The sequence below is a fragment of the Spinacia oleracea genome, chromosome 5 (assembly GCF_020520425.1).
Source record: "Spinacia oleracea cultivar Varoflay chromosome 5, BTI_SOV_V1, whole genome shotgun sequence".
Classification (NCBI taxonomy): Eukaryota; Viridiplantae; Streptophyta; class Magnoliopsida; order Caryophyllales; family Amaranthaceae; genus Spinacia; species Spinacia oleracea.
In genome coordinates, this window is record NC_079491.1 from 48,511,327 (window position 1) to 48,528,735 (window position 17,409).

General features: G+C 34.5%; 2 protein-coding genes across 2 annotated transcripts; both read left to right on the forward strand.

The window, feature by feature from the left end:
• Positions 1-2,209: 2,209 nt before the first annotated feature.
• LOC130461498 (uncharacterized) lies at positions 2,210-10,292 on the forward strand. The gene is made up of 4 exons (XM_056829620.1): positions 2,210-3,393; positions 9,184-9,216; positions 9,672-9,768; positions 10,146-10,292. The coding sequence occupies exons 1-4, from the start codon at positions 2,210-2,212 to the stop codon at positions 10,290-10,292; spliced, it is 1,461 nt and encodes a 486-aa protein (XP_056685598.1).
• Positions 10,293-15,397: 5,105 nt separating this feature from the next.
• LOC110801114 (flowering-promoting factor 1-like protein 1) lies at positions 15,398-16,765 on the forward strand. Its single transcript, XM_056829621.1, has 2 exons — positions 15,398-15,413; positions 15,892-16,765. Exons 1-2 carry the CDS (start codon positions 15,398-15,400, stop codon positions 16,290-16,292), a joined length of 417 nt encoding a protein of 138 aa, XP_056685599.1. The 3' UTR covers positions 16,293-16,765.
• The last annotated feature ends 644 nt before the right edge of the window (positions 16,766-17,409 follow it).

Here is a 17,409-nt window from a genome sequence, read left to right on the forward strand (position 1 = left end):
TATCCATTCAGTACTTTAGTAGTAGTTATCGTCAATATCATCATCTACTTCATCATCAAGATCCAACAAAAAAAGTGAAGTACATAAAAATAACAAAATTTAAGCGGGTCTAAATATAGGGTATGGGTCTTAAGGGTCCGCGGGTAGGGTAGGGTACGGGTCTGAAAAATTAAGACCCTTACCCTACCCTAAAAAAACAGCATATGCCCATACCCTACCCTTACCCTATAGGGTCTAAAAAATAAAGATCCATACCCTAATTTTAGGGTAGGGTCTGACAGGGTCCTGGTAGGGTCCTGGACCCGCTGCCATCCCTAGTGAGAATTGGCATGTGAACCTGCCAGCAAGTGTACCGTCATTTGTAATTTTGTATGCATGCAATAATGTTGGGGTCATGTGAACTTGCCAGCAATTAACTTTTTTTTAAAATTATTTTTTTGTTTTCTTTTTGCATGATAACCATCCACTTGTGTATAGTGTACTGAAGAAAATGCATGCTAGGCTTTCTAAATTTTGGATGCATGTAGCTTTCACATGACACCTATGTTTTCCATGCAAAATATGTTGCTCCTACTTGTGTTTACGAGATACTTCAATGCATGCATGGTGCCAGCTCTATTTTAAAGAAAAAATTGTAGTATGCTTTATATACCCAATCCATTTTATTTCTGAAAATATTACTCCGTATTCTTACTACGTTAAGGCATGGATCCTAATAATTCTCAATTCAATCCAAATATGTTATCTCCTTCCCAGTTACAAGATTTTATTAAGTGGTGTAAAGAGAATCCTCAACCAAACATCTCCGACGTCCAAACCTCAAACCAAATTCCTAGTAATCAAATAATCCAAATTTATTTTCCACATAACCAACCTCTCAACATTTTCCCATATCACAACACTTTCAAAATACTGAAGAAGATGTTGCGTATGCTAATATCGGTGAACCAACTCAAACAAATAATGATGAAGTTGTTAAACAAAATAAGCCAAAACGAGGTAGACGAACAAAAGGTACACCATCAATTGGCGATCAATCTCATACAAAAAGAACAACAGGCGGTGCTTGGTCTGTAGAAGAAGATCTTGCGCTACTAGGAGCATATATTGAGTCAGGAGGAGACCAACGCAAAGCTACCGATCAAACAAGCGGGGATTTTTGGGATAATCTTATACAATTGTTCGAAATGGCTCGAGAAAATAATCCCGACTTCCCAAAAAGGACAACGGATGCTATACAAAGTCGGTGGAAAAGAATTAATAAAGATGTGGCAGCATTTGTTGGTAAGTATAGTGAAGCGAAAATTTGTTGTGGTAGTGCATCAAATGCGACTAATGTATTGAACAAAGCTCGTGCAATTTGGTCACTTTCTGATAATGGAAGGAAGTTTCCATTTGAGCATTTGTGGGAAGAGATGAGAAATTACCCTAGGTGGTAAGAGTCTACATATGAAATGCGTACAGAAAGCGGCGGGAGCTCAAAGAGAGCAGAACCAGAACCCTCGTCGGGTGGTACAATGGCTCGTCCAGAAGGTGTGAAGATGGTCAAACGTAGAGGTAAAGAAGTTCAAACCTCTTCTTCGTCATTTGACAGCTTAACATCTGAATTCCGCCATCTGAATGCTACACAAAATAGAGAGGCAGATCTTGAAGAAAAAAGACTTGAAACGCAACAAAATTTGCAACAAGATATGCTTAATTTTCAAAAGGGTAGAGATGAGGCTAAGCAGCAGATGATGGAGAAAAAAAATGAAATTAAAGGTTTTCAATACATTATTGGCTAAAGATAGATTAACTCCAAATGAAGTGGAAATGAACGAAAAATTGTACGAAGAATTTAAGGATATGCTCGGTTAAAGTTTTTTTATTGTCAATTGTTAAAGTTGTTTCATGATTACGTGCTTGTGTTGTATGGTTTGCTTTAGCACGTGTTACACTTTTTTTCCTTAAAGTTAAATTATGTTGTAATAGATCTTTTTATCAATATACCTTAATCCTTTTGTATCTATAAATATGATCATGATTTTTTTTATTGACTATTATTATTCGTACCATGAGATATGACCAACGGCACACATTTTAATATTCTGTAGTATCGGTTTTAAGTGACATTATTCTGACAAAATATTCAAGATTTATGTCGTCAAAAACATTAAAATGTGTGCCGTTATAGGATGTACACTATCATTACACCATCATATACATTAAAATGTGCGCCATCCGTCATATCTCACACACTATAAGTAGTACTATAGAATGTACACTTTCATCTATAAATCTCCTCAAATTGAGTTATTCAATTTTCATCTATAGGTGGTATGTCCCTAGGGATCATGAAGAAGCAGACTTGCATTTGTTTAATGACTATTTCTGTGATAGTCCTGTTTACAAAGAAGACATTTTTCGCCGTAGATTTCGTATGCATAGACATGTATTTGTGTCTATTGTTGAATCCATGAGTGAATATAGTGAGTTGTTTCAACAACGCTATGACGCATGTGGTAGACTTGGTGCATCGCCATATAAAAAATGCACCGCGGCAATGAGGATGTTAGCTTATGGTTCATCATCTGACGCAGTAGATGAATATTTAAAAATTGCTGCTTCTACAGGAAGGGAGTGTCTTCTCCACTTTGTTGAAGGTGTGATTTATAAATTTGGTGACCGTTACCTAAGAAAGCCAATGAGAGAAGATGTTGACCAACTTCTCAATGCTGCTCAAAATAGAGGTTGTCCTGGTATGATGGGTAGTATCGATTGCATGCATTGGGAGTGGAAAAATTATCCACGTGGTTGGAAAGGAATGTACCAAGGAAGATCTAAAACAACAACTGATATTTTAGAAGCGGTTGCTTCTTGGGATTTATGGATATGGCATGCATTTTTCGAAACACCTGGATCATGCAATGACATTAACGTTCTTGACCGTTCTCCTGTGTTCACCGACATTTTACAAGGTAAAGCACCCCCGGTTAATTTTGTTGTTAACAACAATGAATATAATATGGGATATTATCTCATAGATGGTATTTATCCAAAATGGGCTACTTTTATTCCGGCCATTAAACTCCCACAAACAGCTAAGCACAAATTATTTACTACAAAGCAAGAGTCGGCAAGAAAAGATGTCGAGCGTGCATTTGGGGTGTTACAAGCTCGTTTCGCAATTATACGAAATCCGGCTCTTGCTTGGGATACAAAAATGTTATGGAAAATAATGATGGCGTGTATTATCTTACACAACATGATAGTAGAAGATGAACGACATACATATCTAAATTATAATGACTTGATGAGAGAATTTATAGAAGATCGTCCAATAAATCAAGCAGGATCATCCAATACAGATGTTCAATTTAGTACGAATCCTATCGGAGAATCTATCTTACTACGGTACATGGAGAAAAGGAATGAAATACGGGATAGAGATGTTCATAAATCATTGAAAAATGATTTGATTGAACATATATGGCAACGTTTTCAACCAAGGGGAACTTAATAAAAAAATAATAGTCAGTTATGTATCAATTTTACCTCATTGTGCTATATATGTATGTTTAAGATTATATGTTACATTTTTTATTTATATGTAATGTTAATTTAATTTCATATTTATTCGTTTATTAAAATTAATAATTGTGTTTGAAGGTGAATTTAAAGTGGAGTATACGTAAAAGTAAAAAAATAGGTAAGAGAAATTAATGACCTTGAGTCAAGATTGTAGAAGCAAAATGAGAGATTTAAGTAAGTGGTATGTCAAGTTAGTGGAATATGAGGTGGAAGAAGGAGAAGGATGAGAGAGAAATTATTTTCCACTTGACCGAAGGTCAAGGATGCACATGGTCTAATATATGGGATTTCAAATCCATAGTCATAAGGCGTCATTTGAAATCCAAATTTACTGCCTCTCAACCTCTCTCTCTTCCATTTCTCTCTCCTCTGCTCCCCCTCTCCAAACGCCGCCATTGAAAACCTTCTTCCAACCTCAGTTCTTGATCAACTCTCTCCTCTAAACCTCCATCTATTCTCTCTCCTCTCATCCATTTTCTATCTGCTTCATCGTCGGTCCCTTTCTTTCATCATCGTTCAATATTGCAGCCTGTTTGTTGCCAAATTTTGAGTTATCCCCCAAATTTGGATTTGTTCTCTCTCATGTTCATCCTAATTCTCTGTCTTTAACTTCTGTCAACTCGGGCCCGTTTCTTTCTCACAACCCCCTTGCAGGTGTCGCTTCCTCGAGTCTCTTTGCCACTGCCTCGAAACCTCCGTCGGCGCCGTGACAGATTGAAGATGAAGCACTGATTGAAGAGTTAGGGTTTTAGTTTTCCCCAATTTCAAATATTGTTATTAACACTTTAATTCTCTGTTCTACCTTCTTAATTAATCAAATACATTCTTATTTGTTTTAATTAATATATTTAATTGTCGTGAAGTTAATACATTGTTATTTGTTTTAGATTCCATTATTATGCAATTAAAATTCTAGAGATCAATTGATTTTTGCAATTAAATTCCAAGATCAATTGATTTTGGATTTTTTTAGGTGAAAATGAGTTTTGTCTTCCGATCAAATTCTTCATCCTATGAGGCATTGAAATATCAGAACTCTAAAATATCAATTTTTCTATTTGAATGTTGAATGATAAGTCTTCATAATTATTGAAGGGAAATAATTAGGACTTTTTGATGTGAAGTCAAAATTATATCTTTCCAAGTCCAATATTTGAAATGACGGATTTAAAATTTTTGTTTTTTCCAAACAGATTATTTGGAATTGAATGTTGGAATTTGAAATTAATGGAATTGTAATTCATCATTTAAAATGAAATGCTCTATCCAAACACTACCTTAAAGAATTTGAAATTCCATTTCTAATATTGTCCTTTCAATTCCACATGATGCAGGCCTCATCAATCATAGCTTCCAGTCTCTCATACCATCCTCTCTCTCCTAAGTCTCTCCATACCCAATTTTCTTTATAACTCATTTTCTCTCTCCTCCCCAAACCCACACCGCCTCAAGGGCCCTCAACCACCAATCCATCAAAGTTTCTTCTCTTGCAATCAACCACCTCCTTCACACCGACCAGCTCCACCACCGTCTTCACATAGACCACCTCCATAACTATCCTCATCCACCTACTTAACAACTGCCTAGTTGCCTCTACTTTCACAACTACGACAACCTCCTCTAACCATCTACTTCGACAACCTTCTCTCTCTCTCTCTCTCTCTCTCTCTCTCTCTCTCTCTCTCACACACACACACACTGGAACTTTTGGACAGTTGGATTTCAAGGATAATTAAATGTAAGCAACATTATACTATATTTTATTACTCGTATATTCAAATTAACAAAGGTGTAAAATATTTTTTTTTATTTCTTATTATAAAATTGAAATATAACTTGTTTACTATGGTGGATTTGAAATTATGGAATTGAAATTATTGGAGTTTGTCAAACACTTGATTTGGAATTCAAATTTAGCATTTCAAATTCCATATTTAAATTCAAGGATTTCGAATAAAATTCAAGTTACCAAACACTACCTTACTCGATTTTGATCCCAAATCAAACGAAATTGATCCGACTGAAAAATGTAATCGACCCAAATTTTATCCGACCCGAAAGAGCTCCATATCCGAATCGACCTGAATCGATCTTCAGCCGGAACTGATATAACATGAGCCGATAGTAAATGTAAAATTTGAATTAACTCTTAAACTAATTAACTTATAACTAATTTAAAACTAATCTATAATTAATCAAAATAATTAATTAACCTATAACTAATTTTTATTCTTTTCTTTTCTCTCTCCTCTCCTCCAGTCTCCCCCTTCTCTGTTTTCTCCTCCTCTCGGTAGTCTTCCCTACCCTTGTTTTCTATATCCTATAGCGTCGGTATTTCAGCACCGCATCACTAACGATTGCAACCCACACCGCCCCCTACCGAAATTCATCATCCACTTTCATCCAATGTCGCCCAACTCCGCACTCTTTCAGTCCCTTGATTTCTCTCTTTCCTATTTTTTTCCTCCTCTACTATCAACAATCTTCGCCACCTTAATCCATTCATAACCAGTGTTTCCCAACAAACACAAAACCCCTATATCCTCTTCTCCTGCCTAGAAACCACAATTTCCTCTTTTGGATCCCAACAACCATTCCCATAATAAATCAAAGCACCATAGAAATAGTTCATTAAACAAACTCAATTTTATGACCCACAAAGCTGCTCTTGCTTGCGATTTCAAATATAGTTATGTTATAATTCAAAAGAGACCAACTTACTTTAGATGATGTGACGATCGAAAAACACTAAATTCCTTCCTTACCAACATCTATAAAAACTATATGAAATTTTTGCACACAAAATAACTTACTAGCCTCCAATTTGTTGTCCAACATAATGCAATTTCTCCATTCTGAAGGAATATGTCCTTAGATATTTTAGGCAATTACTAAATATAAATAGGAATTAACTATGAAGATAATAAGTTAATTATTTTAGTAATCATATTTGCTTGCTAGAGAATAAGTGTGATTAGTAAAACAATATTGATTGAGTCAAGCTAAAATATATTAATCTTATGCATGAGGTCACATATTACAACACTAGTTGAACAAAAGCAAAACATGCCCATTTGTAGGTCTTGTACCAATCGGCCATTAGGGGAAAGGGACGGCGTATTAATTCTCCCATTTAACCTAGGACTCTAATATTATACTCCCTCTATCTCTTTTTGTTTTTCTTGTTTGGAATATTTTTGTGAGACAAAAAGCCAAACTAGGAAGAACTTGTAGAGACAAAGGGAATATATTGATATAATATTAGGTTTTACGTACAATAAGAGAAGCAGTAACTTCGTAACAAAATAAAAACCTAAAAACCCTCTCCTTTGTAAACACCGCTTATACTACCACAAAAAGCAAGAGAAAATTTTCTCTTCCGTTCTAGCAGACGTTAGTGTTCAACTTGTGTTCGTGGATTAATTAGAGGAGCAACACTTGTGGCTCTCATATCTTCAAAGCTTGCATACAACCAGGAAAATGCGCTACAAAGGTTGTATATCTAATCCCCCTTGATTGATTCATGTCAATGTTATGCATATGATCTTTGAACAGATGTTAGGAAACAATTTCCTGAAATTTCGCTAAATATGCATCTATGGAACCATATAGTGGTATCAATTTTTCCTAATTGCATAATATTAATAAGATCATGGTTTTTATGCAATGTTATTATTCTGATTCAATTAAGGGAAGAATTATATGGCTTGAATTTGCATAATTGATATTTGATATTAATTGATTGGAAATTATAAATTTTGATTTATATTAAATTACGGTCAAAATAAATTTTTAAAATCCAGATTTTTTTAATATACAACCTAAATTAACATTTAATTTCACACAAAATTTTCTGGATTTTTTTAAATTATATTCGTTAGATTTTAAATTATTTATTGAATAATTTGATTAATCAAAAAAATAATTAATTAAAATTTTTATTTTTATTTTAATGTTTAATTTGTTAAATAAATCTACTGATCATCACCTATTTTTATAATGGTCGGAAATTTTTTTGGGTAACTTTCCACTATTTTTTGGACTTTTTATATAATTGTTATTGAAATTAGTTAATTTTTATGTTTAATTCGATTAATCATTAAATTTAAGGATAACAATTAAAATATCTCATTTTATTTGTTAAATAAATTCAATTAATTTCGTTTTTTTGGAAATAATAGGTATTTTCCTCAATTTTTTGAATAAAATTAGATGTGAGAACACCCCCTCTATGTGAGAACACAATCTTATGTGAGAATAAATCTTGGCTTTGGATCGTTTCTAATCTAACAGCTAAAAATCAAGGGATTACTAAGGGAATTTTTTTAAATTTATTCAAGATATACCCAACCAATCTCCTTCCCTTTTCACGCTTATTTCTTTCTCTCTCTAACCTCTGTTTTCTCGCTCTGCTTTCTCTCCTCTCTCTCTCTTCTACTGCCGCCATCACAAGACCTCAATCAAGGGCGAATTGATCTTCAAATTTTCTTTAGATCATATTCTCGAATACATTCATCTAATTGCTTATTTAAAGGTATTTTATCAATTTTTGTTCAATTTTGCGATTCTGATTTGTGTATTTTGCGTGATAATTTTTCGATTTTTGACCTAGTTTTGATTATCGAATTCAATTTATTATTATCGAATTGCAATTATCTAATTGCTGATTATCGAATTTCTTATTATCGGTTTGTTGAAATTTGTGAGCTACTTTTTTATTTTGAATTTCGTGAGCTGTTGTTTTTATTACCGAACTGTTGATTTTGTTATTGATTTGGTTTTGTTTTGTTTTTATTTTATTTTATTTTGTTTTTTTATTTGGATTTGTTATTGTTTTGAGATTTTTTATTATCGAATGTTCCTCTCAATTTGTTTTTTAATTTATGTGTTTAAAATTCGGATTCAATCATGTGTATGTTTCATGCTTTTTGATTTACAGATCAATACTCTTTCTGTTTGAGCAATGGCATCGAAATTTCATCATAATCCAACCTCGTCATTGACGGAATCCAGTGAGTTTTTTTTATTAATGTGCTAGATGTTTAGCGTTCTGAATAATCGCTTTAAATGTTCTGAGTAATAGTCATTTTTGTTCTGCATAGTTGTTTTTAGTGTTCTGTACAGCTGTTTCTACTTTTCTGAGAAATTGTTTTTGATGTTCTGAATTATTGCATTACATGTTCTGAACATTTGTTTTAAATGTTCTGAGTAATAGTTATTTTTGTTTTGAATAGTTTCTTTTAGTGTTCTGTATAGTTTTTTTTATTTCCGGTGACATTGTATTTGATGTTCTGAATTATGGCTTTACATTGTTTTTTATGTTCTGAATTATTTCTTTTTAGAACATTCAGCCTTGTAGCTGCTCTTTTAGGACCCGAGACCCTACAGGCTACATGTTCTATAACTTGGTGGTTGTCACACCACTAGTGAGTGTAGTCACACCATTTGGCAAGCAATGAATTACAAATAGTAGATGGTGGCACATAGATTATGTAAACTAGCTATATATATACAATGACATACTTCCATTGAAGAGTTTATGTCACCTGCCTATGTATTGTTGATATAATAGTTGTAATTATTCTAAATTATTGTTTGATTCTTTTTTTGCAGACAAACACGGACTGTATTTAGTGTAGCACTCAGGTTCATTAGAACATTCAAGAAAGGAACATACAAGACAGTTAAAATGTCGTGAACTGGATCCTTGTATGGCTTGACAGGATTAAACTGTCAACCAATATACGTGGAACCCCCCACAAGTTGCCTCCATGAAACCACAATCACCGCACTAGTATGACAAAGTAGAATAACTATCACCAGAAAAAATGATGACAATATGTTTTCCGCTACTAAACCTAAATGGAATTCATTTTTTCCCTCCATCATCACGATGGTGGTGCGGCATCCAACCCAATACATGAAACTTTGCCTCAGTGGTCCTACTCAATTATTGGCACCATGAATTGGAAGTTTAGGATATGGAAGGGTCATTCGGGATGACATTAAGTTGTGGATGCAACGGCCTTAATTACTCTCTTATATCAGAGTCCTTTGTTTTTTTCTTCATGCTCTACGTGACTCTGTTTACAATGTATTAGGCTGTTGGACTTTGGCATCAAGCTTGTAGCCAGCTCCATCAAGTGTTTTTTTTTGGATAGGGAATATACTATTGACATGCTACTAGTGTTGTTGATGGTCAGTTGGAGTGTTTTTAGCAAGCATACGTTGAGTTGTGAAGACCGATGATGCAGTGCACTGCTTAAAGAAGTTGGTGGTGAAGTGTAGTTTAGTTTTATAAATTATGGTTTAAGTTGACCGTTGACTACTGTTCTAATTTTCGTTATAATAATAAATTTATCCTCATTGTGTATGTTCTAATTATCATTGTGTATGTTCTAATTATTGGTGCATATGTTTCTTTATTATTCTATCATCCAAGTTTTTGTTGCATTTTTCTATTTTCTATAGATAATACTACATGCATTTTTTTCTTGAATATTTTGTTAAAACCTATTAGCTCAAATGGTAGAGCGGTGTGCCATTGCACATGGATAGGTTCAAATCCTACATAGGTTGTTGAGAATACACAACTTAGCTCAAATGTATGGGTTTTACAAGAGAAATACCCTCCAACACAAGCTGAGCTAAGTGTCTTAAACACCCACCCACTACTCGAGAATGTCACTCGTGTCCTTGTTGATCGTAGCTTTAAAGCTTAGTAGTGCAACTCTACCAGCTCGAGAATACTTTTTCGTTGTTTGGGCTAGGGCCTCAGATGTTGGTAAACAAGGATCACAATCAAGAAAAGTTCTCATTTCACCTGTGAGTAAAGCCAGCAACAAACACACCCCTACAGTGGTTTTAAGTCCATTGATTCCTCAGTTATCTCCTCTTTGGTATACATCGACACCAACTCGTGATAATTTGTTGTCAACTGCTATGCATAAAGGTCCCGAGCAGTTACCAGGTTTCTTATCAGACTCCTCCATTGAGGAATTATGTTGGTCATACATCTTAGCTATCTCAGTCATGCTTCCATGCTCCCTAGCTAGATTATCCACAAACCGTTGCCTTCAGTTCAAGTGTTAGATTTCATGTTCTACAAACTAAGGTTAATGTTCTAAAAATTTATACATATGTTCTAAAGTAAGTAAACAAATTCAAAAGTAAACAAAAGTGATTCAAAAGTAAAGAATCATCAAAGAGCAGAATAATTAATATCATAAATGGAATGGAAAGAGTTGCCTATGTAGGATTCGAACCTACATCCTTGTGCAGCCGCAAAAAGCTCTACCAATTGAGCTAATAGGCATTGTATCAAAACACCAAGCACTGACGACCATTACTTTCAACAACACCATACACACACAAAACTTCTAGCAACAACCAAACCAGAGCAGAACCGCTGCCCACCCTAGACTTACCTGCAATTACCCTCCCTGCAAAACAAATAGCCTACACCAGCAACTATGCAACCACTTAAGACCAACCCCAATCTTTGCAACAACTATACTAGCCCATAATGTCGCACATGAAAACACAAAATAGCAACCTAGCCAAAATTGTCATAAAAACAGGCAAAAATTAGACCAAGAGCAGATTCAGGAACATATTATATACAAGAAGAGAATATTGGAACACATCCTTCTAGTTTCATAACATCTTGTTATGAAATTTAAAACATAAATACCCATAAATAATGCAGATAATGTTCTAACAATTAAATTTATATGTTCTAACAAGTTGATCAATATGTTCTAATAGTTAAGGAACATGTTCTGCATTAACAAAGTATATGTTCTGAGTTATTTATCTTTTTTTCTGCGGTAATTAAAACTATATTATGAACTCATTTAATATAAGTTTCAAGGAACAATACCCTGTGTTCTATACATTTCATATAATTGTTCTAATAATTAAACCTACATGTTCTAACCAGCTAAAGTATATGTTCTAACAATTAAACTTATATGTTCTAACAAGTTGAGCAATATGTTCTAACTAGTTAAGGGACATGTTCTGCATTAACAAAGTACATGTTCTGTTGTTGAACATTCATTACACTCCTCTGGGAAGTAGCCCATTAGCAAAAAAAAAAAAAAAAGAAAGACCATTGCACTTCTCCTGCAAGATTTTTGTACCTTTATCTAAAATGATAAACTTATTTTTCTTCCCAAATTGGTTACCAACACGAGCCATAAATGAATAATGGTCTTATGAACATGGTTTTGTTATCCAAGTGGAATATCTAGGTGGTTCTACTGGTCATCATCCAATGAACTCACTCACTCAAACTCATAGTTTAAAGGAAAGATTGTAATTTGTATTGATAAATGCTTAAAGCTTGTAAACAGGTATTGCTTGAGAATGTTCAAGAGGTTCTCTACTCTCCCACTTTCACCTAATACAATCAATATGCCTGCATACTCACTTCCGTCCCCTTTTAATTACAAATTTCTTACAAAAGACAAACAGCATAAAGGAAAACAGAAAAAAGACAATATGCTTAATGTTCGTTAATGGCTTCTCTCGCCTTTCTTTGTATTGATACTACTGTACATTACTCTTATATGTTTTAATCAGTTAAGCTACATGTTCTAAGAAGTTAAGCTATATGTTCTAACACAGTGAGAGATGATGTTTCATTGTTATTTAGTTTACTTTTAGAGAGATTTTGTTTACTATTTGAGAGATTTAATATACTCTCATACTAACTGCTAGCCAAACCTGAAGCTCAATTGCACAGACTGCAGCAGCTAACAACCATAACCAAAGCTCAACACAACAAGTAATTCCTCTAAACCAAACGCAACCAAAATTTAGTTATGTTTTTAATATGAATATTATATTAAAAAACAACATATGTTATATGTTCTAACCAACGAAACTATATGTTCTAACTAGTGAACCAACATGTTCTAAAAAGATAAGCTATATGTTCTAACAATTGAATTTATATATGTTCCAAACTTTTAACTAGTGAAGCTATATATTCTGTACATTATTTCTATATGTTCTAATCAGTTAAGCTACATGTTCTAATCAGTTAAGCTACATGTTCTAATCAGTTCAGCTATATGATAATATCTAACAAAAAATATAACCACTGATAATAACAAATGCATTAAAATCATTCCGAAAATAATTACAAAAATTTCGGAAATTAATAAATAAATTTCGCTAAAATTAAAGCATCGAATACTTACTCTTGCGGATTTTCTGGATTGTTTGCTAGTTTGTGGTGGTTTTTTTTGCTGAAAATCAAAATTAAACAAAAAATAACTTCAATTAATGTGTAAAAACAAAGAAAGAAGTTCGAACTTAGGTTAAAAATTTGTGAATTTTGCTTACCTTCATCGTTCGTATTGTTTTTCTGCTCCAGCCATCTTCAATTCAACAAATTAGGTTAAAATTAGGGGAACTTGTAGAAGGAGAGAAGAAATATAGAACAATTGAGCTCGAAATACCTTAAATCAACAATACACCGGTGAATGGCGATGAAGGAGGTTGATACCGTTCTTGGAGCTTTGATGGTGGTTTTGTCGAGAGGAGAGAGAATTTTTTTTTTTTTTTTGGCAATTAATAATTGTATTAATAACCAAAGCCTTGAGCAAAACACCCAAGGGAACAGGGAAACCAGACCACCAAAACTACTCTACACAAAATCAAATGTGTAGTATCCTACTCCTAAGTTCCTCAGAACCTCTACAACAAACTTTAAACAAAATTTCCCTAACAATATTGTCTATGCTCTTAGTAGGCCTTTTAAAAATGATAGCATTTCTAGAAAGCCACACACTATAAATGGCTTCAGTGAAGCACATAACATACAACTGATCAGCAACACCAACTTTCCTGCTCCTCTTCATAGCTTGCTGCAACTCAGAAGCAAAACCAGTAGCTCTTCTATGAACACCAATCTGCAACAGCAGTTTAGACCAGACTGCAGAAGAAAACTTGCACTCAAAAAACAGATGTTCAACTGTTTCTTTCCCATCTGTGCACAACACACATTGATCAGAACACTGGATCCCCCAAGCTTGAAGTTTATCAGTAGTATAAAGCCTATTAAGGATAGCCAACCAAGTAATAAACAAGCTTTTTGGACTAGCTTTGTTATAGCACATTACTCTCCACCAAGTAACCTTAGGAGCAACACCCTGCAAGCATTTATACACCTTGCTGATACAGTATTTTCCATTTGAAGTAGCTTTGTCCCAACCACCAATTTGCAGAATAATCTCTCTGCTATTAAAAATCTTCTTAAGAGCCCATGAACAAGATCCAGGAGTGGACATCTGAAGAGGATTTTGGCCTTTCATATAGAATCTATCAACCCACTGCACCCACAGTTTATCTTTTTTAAAAGCCAAAGCCCACAGCAATTTCCCAATGGCTACTTTGTTCCAAGCAGCAATATTCTTCACATTCCAGCCACCAGAATTTCTAGGTTGATACAGTTTATCCCATGCTACTAAAGCTTTCTTTGATGCTGCTGTGTCACCAGACCATAGGAAACACCTGCAATAAGCTTCTACCTCCTTAATGATTCTTTTAGGTAAGATGAAGATTTGGCACCAGAAAGTCTGCATGCCAAACAAAATGGTTTTGATAAGTAACAACCTGCCAGCATAAGACAAAAACTTAGCTGACCACACCTTAGTTCTAGCCAGAATCTTGTCCACTAGAGGCTTGCATTGAGGATAGGAAAGTTTCTTGGAGGAAAATGGCACTCCAAGGTATCTAAAAGGAAGGCAAGCTTCTGAGATTTTCTGAACAGATAAAATATCTGTTTTGTCACACATTGAAACACCAGCAAAGTAAATATTACTTTTATCCATATTAGCTTCAAGGCCTGAAGCAGAAGAAAACTTGGAAAAAGCTTCAAGGAGTAATTGTACAGAGACCTTGCCAGCTCTTGCAAACAATAATAGGTCATCTGCAAACATCAGATGAGTAATATTGAGCTTCTCACACCTAGGATGGAAGTTAAAATCAGGATTTAGCTTCAATTGGTTCATACATCTTGTCAAGTATTCCATACCAATAGCAAATAAGAAAGGGGAGAGAGGATCCCCCTGTCTTAGCCCTTTTTTTGCTTGAAATGGTTTGCTAGGAAAGCCATTGATGAGAATGGAGTAGAAAATAGTTGTAATACAAGTCATGATCCACTTCACAAACACTTGAGGGAACCCTAGCTCTTGCAGAACAGTCTGAAGAAAGCTCCAGTCAACTGAGTCATAAGCTTTTTTTAGGTCAACTTTTAGGACACATCTAGGGGAAATATGAGCTCTACCATACCCCTTGATTAATTCAGTTGCCATCAAAATGTTGTCAGCAATGAACCTCCCAGGAATAAAGCCTGATAGGCATTCACTAACCACTTCAGTAATAACTTTTTGCAGCCTTGCAGTAAGAATCTTAGAGATGATTTTGTAAAGAGTGGAACAGCATGCAATAGGACGAAAATCTTTTACACAAGAAGCATTAGGTACCTTAGGTACCAGAGTAACAGAGGTGCAGTTCATACCAGGATACATTTCCCCTTTCTGAAAGAAGAACTTGACAGCTTCATACGCATCTTCTTTAATCCAAGGCCATGCTTTCTTAAAAAACACAGCATTGTATCCATCCAAACCTGGAGCTTTACTGTCATCTATGGACTTGAGAGCCAAGTCAATCTCATCAATGGTAATTGGCACACAGAGAGATAGGAGAGACAAAATTTCGTGACAGAACAAAGAGTCGCGAGAGAGAGAAAGTGAAGAGGGAGGTCTTAGAGAGAGAAAGTGGGTGGGGTTTAATGAAAGAAACGTGGTTTTTAATGGAGAAGGTGGATGGTTGTTTCATCATTTAATCCTAGCCATCAGATTGAATCTAATCCTACGGATTAGGTTTATTCTCATATATACTAGTATACTCACATAGGGACCTATTTTCACCGGATCCTTCCCCTATATATATAGAGAGAGAGAGAAAAAAAGAATATGATAAATTAATTTTATATTGGGTCATATACAAATAACATATAGAGAAAATATGATAGAGTAATTTAATATCGGGTGGAATATGATATTTGGTATTATATTGACATCCAAATATAAAGAAGAAGTTTAAAAGGGAGAAAATCCAAAAGAACGCTAATGCAAACTTGGTATGGTATATCGAAGGGTCCACACAACTATATTATCTCCTTACCCAAAAAAAGCCCATTTCGACCAACAATGTCCCACACATTGTATCACCAAGTTTGGCTCTATATAAACTGCCCATGCATACCTCCTATTCTCCAAATCTAATATCCAGCTGTGTGCTAAGCTTACCTTTACGTTACCCATAATACTAAATACACCCCTCTCGTTCATGCCTTCTCTCCTATATATCTTAATTACTTGAAAATATCAGGGGTGTGGGTGTTTAAGAACGGTGTAGTCCGTCTTGTCGAGAACCCAGGGGCAGACTCAATGGAGAGAGGACATAGAAAAGTGTTAGTCCATGTCCCAACGAACCAAGTGGTCACTTGTTATGAACAATTGGAGGCAAAGCTGTTTGAATTAGGGTGGGAGCGTTATTATGATGATGCTCATCTTCTTCAATTCCACAAACGTTCAACCGTTCACTTGATTTCTTTGCCTAAGGATTTCCGCAAGTTTAATTCCATGCATATGTTTGATATTGTTGTCAAGAACCGTAACATGTTTCAAGTTAGGGATGTATAGTTGTTTTTTTATCTTTCATTAATTTATTCTTCTTCTTCTTCTTCTTCTTCTTCTTCTTCTTCTTCTTCTTCTTCTTCTTCTTCTTCTTCTTCTTCTTCTTCTTCTTCTTCTTCTTGATGAGTTACCTTTTTGTCCATTTTTTGTATTTGTTTATTTTTAGAGGTTTGATTACTGTGTTCAAAAGTTTAATTTGTGAGAGTGCGGCGTCTTTGGATGGTTCTGTGTTGTACTTAATTAACTAGCTAGGTTAGAGATCTAGGCTGGTTTAAATGGTTGATTAATGATTATCAAAGTTATGTTTAATTAAACTATGTATTGACTATTAAGTGATGTCTATCTGTATTATCTGATTTTTTATGGATGAGTCTTGTAATCCTTTCTTTAATACTCTACTCAAAACATATGTCTCACATAATATAAGCCCTGGCCGACTTGTAATAATTTATCCCTCTAATAATAATTTTTTTTTATCTCGCATCCATCATTTCAAAGACACGCGGTCAGTTTAATAGTCTGTCATAAATAGTATAAATGCGAATGAATTATATGTAATTTTTAAGGAAATCGATATTCATTTCCATGGTAATTGCCAATTCACTCAAAATTACCTATTTTATTCGTGAATTTCATTACAGTCTATTATCATTTAGGGAGTGTGGTATTGGGTGAAACTGCAAATTTATGAAGAAAAATACGTTATATATAAGTTTTCTTTACCATAGACATTATGGTGTTATATTTTTGTTTTACCAAATAACAATGAGATTTATTTACCAATTGAGGTTGGCATGAGTGGTTAAGGCCTCTTGCTCCTTAACCAAGGTCTTGGGTTCGAGCCTTGGGAATGGAAAAAATCTCAAATGGTGGTACCCATGCAAACTCCCGCGGGAGATTAATCCACTCCCCGAAAACGGTGGGAACTCCTTGTAGTAGAACCAGAAGAAAAAAAAACAATGAGATTTATTTTTGTTCCCACTATTTATAACCGACTATCAAACAAACCGCAAAGTATGGCATTGTGGAGGTCCTCTACGCCATACCATTCCACCAGCCACTCAAATTCTGAAGGGAAATATCTTGTTAAGATGGGTTGAGTTGACCTCTACATGTATCTGGT

Excerpts from the sequence above, each read along its gene's own strand:
- LOC130461498 (XM_056829620.1), top strand. The coding sequence starts at position 2,210 with ATGTGCGCCATCCGTCATATCTCACACACTATAAGTAGTACTATAGAA. Across the intron at positions 3,394-9,183 it reads GGAGAATCTATCTTACTACG|ACAAACACGGACTGTATTTA; the intron begins GTACATGGAGAA and ends CTTTTTTTGCAG. Across the intron at positions 9,769-10,145 it reads TGCTACTAGTGTTGTTGATG|GTTGTTGAGAATACACAACT; the intron begins GTCAGTTGGAGT and ends AATCCTACATAG.